Source organism: Sinocyclocheilus grahami, unplaced genomic scaffold (genome assembly GCF_001515645.1).
Source record: "Sinocyclocheilus grahami isolate Dianchi unplaced genomic scaffold, SAMN03320097.WGS_v1.1 scaffold457.1, whole genome shotgun sequence".
NCBI lineage: Eukaryota > Metazoa > Chordata > Actinopteri > Cypriniformes > Cyprinidae > Sinocyclocheilus > Sinocyclocheilus grahami.
Window position 1 is genome coordinate 64394 of NW_015505636.1, and position 7804 is coordinate 72197.

Below are 7804 nucleotides of genomic sequence, written 5' to 3' on the forward strand. Positions count from 1 at the left end.
GCACCCGTTTACCAAGAAATTTTGGAGCACTTCATGCCTCCTTCTCCTGGCTAGCTTTTTGAAGATGCTGATTTCATTTTCCAGCAGGATTTGGCACCTGCCCACACTGCCAAAAGCACCAAAAGTTGGTTAATTGACCATGGTGTTGGTGTGCTTGACTGGCCAGCAAACTCACCAGACCTGAACCCCATAGAGAATCTATGGAGTATTGTCAAGAGGAAAATGAGAAACAAGAGACCAAAAAATGCAGATGAGCTGAAGGCCACTGTCAAAGAAACCTGGGCTTCCATACCACCTCAGCAGTGCCACAAACTGATCACCTCCATGCCACGCCGAATTGAGGCAGTAATTAAAGCAAAAGGAGCCCCTACCAGGTATTGAGTACATGTACAGTAAATTAACATACTTTCTAGAAGGCCAACAATTCACTAAAAATGTTTTTTATTGGTCTTATGAAGTATTCTAATTTGTTGAGATAGTGACTTGATGGGTTTTTGTTAAATGTAAGCCAAAATCATCACAATTAAAAGAACCAAAGACTTAAACTACTTCAGTCTGTGTGCATTGAATTTATTTAATACACGAGTTTCACAATTTGAGTTGAATTACTGAAATAAATGAACTTTTCCACGACATTCCAATTTATTGAGATGCACCTGTACAGATTGACAATCTGTCAGGGGTGATAAGGATTGAAATTCCATCTTTGTAACAAGTCAGTGGCAGCTCATTCAAATGTTAAAAATAAAGGTTGTTGTTGACGCCCCCTGCCTCTCAATTTGACCCTGTATTCTGGGGCCCTGCCACCAACACTTCTGTCCCACCTGCTGCCATTACTTAACACGCACACATATAAATGCTTCTGAAAGTGCTCTCCTTCTTGTAATGATCTCCTAGTAAATTCCCAACTGCCAAACAAATTATAAAGTCTGAAGGTGCATTAAGAACACTAAAGCATATGATTTACCTGAAAATAACTGGAATCCATAATGAGCAATGGTTTAGGAATTAGAAAAAGTATGGGACGTAATTTTGCTCTAAACTCCAAATCAGCAAGGAAATAAGAAATATTACTATATATTTAAATACAATGGATAAGATACACTGGAAAAGATTCATAGTCACTAGACGTTCAGATAGAGGCATTTTTACACTTGTATAGTGAATCACTGCTTGCATTTCCCAGACTTTACTGTTGAGACATACTTCTTCTTGGCTATTATGTAATTAAATCCCACTGCATGCATCACTGGTCAGGGTCATACAAGCTAGATGAGAAACATCATCACCCTCCTCCTGTTCACATTTCACTTAAGCTAACAGACTGCTGCTTGACCGACGCTTCAATCATAATGCTGCATACTGAATGACTTTGAAAGGCTAATTTAAAACACACACACACATACCGATTTGAGAGAGAATCTGCATTTTTGAGAGCCAAAAAAAAAAATGTTTTGGAATTCACTAATTCATCACACTGGTTTTGGGCTGACATTATTCAGGTAGACAACATATCACTTTTCTCAGAATATTTCCATTATTTTATTTTATTATTTTATTTTATTTACAAACATTAATTATTATTATTTATTTATTTTTATTCTATTTTCTCAAACATGTTTTTGAACAGCACTTCAGTTTTAGATGGCAAAATATTAATTTAGGAAATTTGGGGTACTACTGAAACTACTTCTATTGAATTACACACGCGCGCACACACACACACACAAATAGCCCTTCAAATGTAATTTAGATTTTTTTAAATCTTCAAAGAACTTATTGCACAGTACATTAATCTATCCTTTATATATGTTAAAGGATATGTTTTAATATCCTAAATAGATTTGAATAAATATATATTTTTTCAAACCAAACCATAGCATGATTTCTTTAATTTTTATTTTAAATGGTTAATAAAATCTATTTAAATGTGAAATATAACTGTGTTCATCATTGTAAAGAGATGTTTTACATCTGGTGTGTCCTATGTACTTACATAATTTAAAAAAAAAGTTACTTTAGTAAGAAATGCTTTACACCCCTGGCCTACTGAATTGAGATGCACTCACAGCAAGAATCACTGTTCAAGTACAGGTTCATTTTGTCCGCTATAATGCTTCTCTTGTTTTTAATGTAAATTAAATGAAGGCACTGTCTTAAGTATGAAAAACGAGTTAAGTTAAGAGAAAGCTATGACATTAGAAGACAAATCGTGTATCTCATCTTCTGCCACGTGGAACTAAACACACTTTTGTTTCATTTATAAATTAAAGTAATATAAATCCTATTCAAGTGTAGAATAAAATGTCAAGAGGGATAACAGGCACAAAATGAAAAAAAAACAGCTGTTAATTTGATTTAAGTTGTTAAACTGCCAGTCTCACTTCAACAGATGCTAAATCCAATGACCCGCTAAGATCCATATGAAAACATTTGATACATTGTTACTGACTGTTTATTTAAATCTAGTCCAGATGGCAACTGTCTTAACTTGAAGAGCTCCATTCTGTCCCATTAGTTCCTAAAAATGTTAACATTTATGTCAAACACAGATATGGTGTTCCAACATGCCTTTCAAGTTATAGATGAAAGCATCTGTTTTATCTCAGATTGTTGAGAGATAGTAGAATCTGCCAGTAGAACCTTAGTGAGGAAACAGTGGCCTGGCTCTGTTGGCACTGTGATTTATGAGGCAGTCCTTGGTAAATGCCAGCTTTAATTGTCTTTTGCTACCTCCTGCACTGTTCTGACTAAAAGCAAAGGTTGGGGTGATGATCTGGACTATCTGTGGAACCTTTGGGTATTTGCAAGGCTCTGAATGCCGCTGACAGTATATTCATTAGATTTTTTTGTTGCTATGCTCCGGCACAGGCTATATGCATAACAGGGCCTGATGCTGTCCACCTTTGTGTTAGAAAGGTCCTGACCTCAGCTTAATGCAACCTGACCTCTACAGCACTGAATAACGACCTTGAAGAGCTTAGAAAGCAGTAGAATTGAACCGACTTGTTATGAGGTCTATGAATTTGCAGTACACATGGAGAAACAATGTGGACATTAAAATACAACAGAATGAAGAAAAAAAGATTTGGGGACATCACTAGGCAGATTCATCTGCGGTTAAATTACTTCATATAATACATCACGAATGACTTCACAGACTTTGTCATGGACTTTATGAAGTGCTTTACAGAATATAATATCGGCACTTTGCAGAGCTGGACTTCCATATCATGCGAAACAATATAATGAAGGAAATTATCTCTGACAGGACATTTTGGGCCAGTGCTTTCTGCTATCGGCAACGCTGCTCCACAAAGCTGTTCGGCGCTTACAGAACCACTGAAAAAAATCTCCCAATTTTAAATGCATCATTATCAAGTTGACTGTGTGTACGGTCTTATCAGAATTGATTAAAATTATTGCTGTGAGCGTGTTGCGGCAATTGCGGTTCATCACTTCTGCTCTTTGAATTTTTTTACGCAATACTTTGGTTGACAAAAATATGAAAAACAAGAATGATTTAAATGCAAATGTTTCCAATACTGTCTCACTTCAGACAAAAGTGAAGTATATAATGAAAATATTTTAAGTGAAATGTTGAACTGTGTTCACAGGACAATCTTTTTATATATATCCGTCAGGGCAGGTTGCCATTTATTTTAAATATTGTAATTTGTTCATTATGTTATGTTGGATTATGTTATCTCTTTTTTTCCACATAATAATTTAACTAAAAAAGTAATTAATAAAAATAAATTGACTAGAAACAATTGAACAATAAACATACCATGAGAAATAATCACTGGAGTAAAATAAATGTGACAATAGCCCCAGTCTCCCGCATATTTTCAACTGTGGAAGTGTTTTCAATGGAACTAACTAACAGCTTCAATAATAATCGTTCTTCCTGCGTCTCTTTCCAAGCAATACTTAAATTCACTATGACCTCATGTGTCTATTGTTTCTGTGCTCTTCACATGTATGACCTTCAGTGCTAAGCTAAAATCAGTGACCATAAGTCAGGCATTGCACCCACGGGCCAAAAGTGGTCGTCAATTGCTATCATTAGCAACCAAAGAGTGTTTTATTTAGGGTTGCAAAGGAGGCAAAGTAGGTAAGAGACAGTGATGTAAGTGAGTTATTTTGAATGCATTTTCCATTATTATTCTTTTTTATTAAAAAGTAGCCAAACATGTTTTATTCGGAAATAAGGCAGCTCCTTACCAACCCACACACACATATTAACAACCTCATATTGTTCTGTCACTCACTTAACATGGTCTTCATATTAGTGTTGTCATTTTCCAATGTCTGTAACATTGAGGCCAGGACATCTTAATTAAAGTTGGATCATAGCTTGCATGAAAAACAAAATAAATATATCTCTGTGATGTGATATTTCAAATGGTTGCATCTCAGGTCTAAATCCATTTGTCAACATCTACTGTAAATGACTCTTCCGTCTAGCATTACCTGTTTGGTGACAACTTTATTGACACTAATATCACATATCCTGGGGAATTTTTCTCACGTATGAGGACAAAATATCGGATTGTAGAAATGAACTGAATCAAAGCATTAAATTAGATCATCCACTGCTTCTTTGTCCTCAATGAATGTGACAAATGTCATAACATCATGTCGCTGTTTACAGACACTACAGAAAATCAGTAAGTATTACGAAAACAGTAAAAGCAATTACTAGGCTTCTTTGTGGAAGACAGCAGCTCTTTCAGCCTTTGGACCAGGATTAAGATTTGGTACAGGTTGTCTATGGTGCTTTAGGATAGAGGCTGATCTTTTATCACAGTGTGTGAAGATTTGATTGTGAAATTTTTAAATCGTCACCTCTGGGTGTTACATATGTATCAATCATCTAAGACCTGATCTGAACACATATACTGTCCACATTTCAATCTACCTCCATATTCAGTGACAGCTGGGTCGGGAGAGACTATAAAATCCAGACGGACACCTGGTTTGACACTGATTACAGCAGCAAAGCGTGTGCCACCAGCAATGCTGATTAGAAAAGCAATAGAAATCCAAACAATGGAGATAAGTTTTCCCGGTATGATGGTCCTGTCTGTAATTGCTTCCAGAGAAACAGCCAATATGAGGAGACCAACCACAGCCTTGACAAACAGAGGCAATGACTCTCTCCTTATTGAAGTGAAAGACAATCAAATGTCAAGAAAGGCGACAGCTTTGAAACAAACAAACTGGGCTGAACTGCCTTTGATTGATTGTATAGTGGCAGCGATTTCTTGTCAGAGAGAAAATCACCTCACCCTCTGTTAGGAAAATATAATCTCTTTGAGCCTTTGGACACGGCTTCCTTGAATCCATCCACTAACACAATAAGGATTTTGAGCGCCATGGAATGAGCACATTTGAAGTATAGACAGAAGACTGTACATTATGTTACAAGGTGCATTGCATTACCAATTCAATTCCCTTAGTCTAAAATGGTGCTTGTTTGTCAATAGCACACCTTATTGATCTACTTGGCAAGGTAAGACGATGCGCCTTTGCTCCCCTTTTTTGAGGTAAACAAATTTAACAACTGAATATACAACAATCACGTTTCAGGAGATGATAAATGGGGAACTGCTTACCATCAAGAAATTAATTCTAAGAAAACCGAAAGCTGAAATAAGAATCAACATCCATGAGCAACAAGAATTTGAGCATCTTTCCACGAAACATGACATCAACGTCTGCTTAGCATAAATAACAGACGTCCGAAAGCTAATGTCTTTTACACTTAAAAGGATAGTTTACTCCAAAATAAAAATTCTGTCATCATTTACTCACCCTCACATCGTTCCAAATTTATATGACCTTTTTTCTTTTGCAGAACACAAAAGTAGATATTTTGGCAAACAGGTAGAATGAAAGTCAATGGGGTCCAAAATAACACTGACATATTTTTTCAAAATATCTTCTTTCGTGTTCCACAAAAGGAAGAAAATCATACAGGTTTGAAGCAATATAAGGGTGAGGGTGAGGGTGATATATATCCCTTAAAATACTTTTTTTCCTTCAAGGGCTGTACATGAGAAAGTTGAAAGTCTCCTTTTTCCATTTCATTTAATAGATTGAATCAGTGTCATAAATGAACAGACAGCATGTTAATTTTTTCACTTTGGGCAAATTTGCACTATCGGTTAAACACAGTAAATGTGATTTAACTAGACAAGTAGCATACATCCAGGCTTCTCACCTTTCACAGATTCATTTTCTTAAAGCTTGCATCATCTATTGCTATTCATAGAGTTTTCCGCTGTAAATGCACCACAACACCTCTCTCGAACCAAAGGGTCAAAGCTTTCATCGATTTTCATTGTTAAGAAAAGTAAAAAATGTCAAAACAATCTCTGTGAGGTTTTATTCTTTCTTTCTTTAAAAAAAATCAAAGCAGGCATTTGTTTAAATAAAGCATGTTGGGTTTGTTTGTTATTTCTACAAGGCAGAGCTGTTGTCTCACCCGGGAGATGGTCAGGGGCATGTTGAAGTCTTTGCCTCCCTGCAGCCTGAAGCCCCATGGTGCAGGTCCAGACAGGGTTACTGTGTAATTGCTCATTTTGAAGAGAGTTTAGTGAAAAGCTTCTTCTCAGATCAGTAAAGTCCTGTTTTTCCTTTATTTTTCTTCTCCCTGTAGTCGGGATGACCAAACACCCGGGTAAGGGCAGGCACCGAGGAGCCTCTGAAACACAACAACAACAGACAGGAAACGCAATAGAGTGAAACAATATGTATTATCTTATGCCCTCTGTCACTATACAACCATCACACAGGACCTGAGTTCACATATCAACACAACTCAAAAACATACCACTGAACGATCAGACATAAAAAGAACAAATAGTAAAATCCTACCCCTGTTGACACTGACAAAATAAGTCAAAAATGTTTTAAAAGCAGAAGGAGGAGAGTTCTTGCCTGCTCGGATGGCCTGGACAGACAGCCTAAGAATAGATCCCTTCTGGAGAAAGCGATAACACTCAAGCCCCTGGGGCCCTTATATGGTGTGTAAGGGGACACCCCTGGATACCAAGCCCCCATGATTCACATGGCGAATATAGCCTCTTCTTAGGGTAACACATTTTTCCACTCTGATCCTATGGGTGTCAACTCATAGGGCACCATGGATATAGAGCTAGTGGGAAACGACTAATAAACAAGGAGCCATTAGTGTGAAGTCTGACGTAATGTCATTTTGCAGCTCTTTTAGGGTGTGAATCCAAATAGGTGGCTGTAAGATTTGATTGATTGAGGATGCCTTGTCTTTCTGATTTCACAATATGTGTAACAAGGAGTTTCATAATATCTGGTGTAAGCTATCCGTTAACATTCCTGTTCAGTTCAGTAGCAATTGCTCGGCTGCCACAGGGCTTCCTAGAATTTTGGGATTGAAGTTCTTCCATCTTGGACTGGGCACTCGGTTCTGCTGCAAGTTTTTTTTTTTGAGCCAATCACTGAAGCTGTAAATGGCATGTGACTAATGACTGTAGCGCTATAGAAAAATGACAATGCTGATTGGCTGATGGCATCATGCACAGTCTCAAACTAGTGATTATTTTGAGCTATGGCATCAAAGGCAATGCTTTGGACACTGATAAAATATATACAACGATGTAAAACAATTTACACATTATCGTTCAAAAGGTTGGGGGTCAGTGCAATTTTTAAATGTTTTTGAAAGAAGTTTCTTACGCTCACCAAAGCTGCATTTATTCGATCAAATATCCAGTAAAATGGTAATATTTTATTACAATTTAAAATAACAGTTTTCTAT

The 7804-nt window shown here is 36.8% G+C and overlaps 1 protein-coding gene across 1 annotated transcript in view; it reads right to left on the minus strand.

Moving 5' to 3' along the window:
• The window catches only part of ldb3b (LIM domain binding 3b), a 21668-nt gene extending 14688 nt beyond the window's left edge, over positions 1–6980 (minus strand). Inside the window, exons 1-2 of the mRNA XM_016234716.1 lie at positions 6886–6980; positions 6494–6712 (exon numbers count right to left, since the gene is read on the minus strand). Coding sequence (XP_016090202.1) covers positions 6494–6589 — 96 coding nt within the window. The 5' untranslated portion in view covers positions 6590–6712; positions 6886–6980. The remainder of the gene's footprint in view (positions 1–6493; positions 6713–6885) is intronic.
• Between the last annotated feature and the right edge of the window lie 824 nt (positions 6981–7804).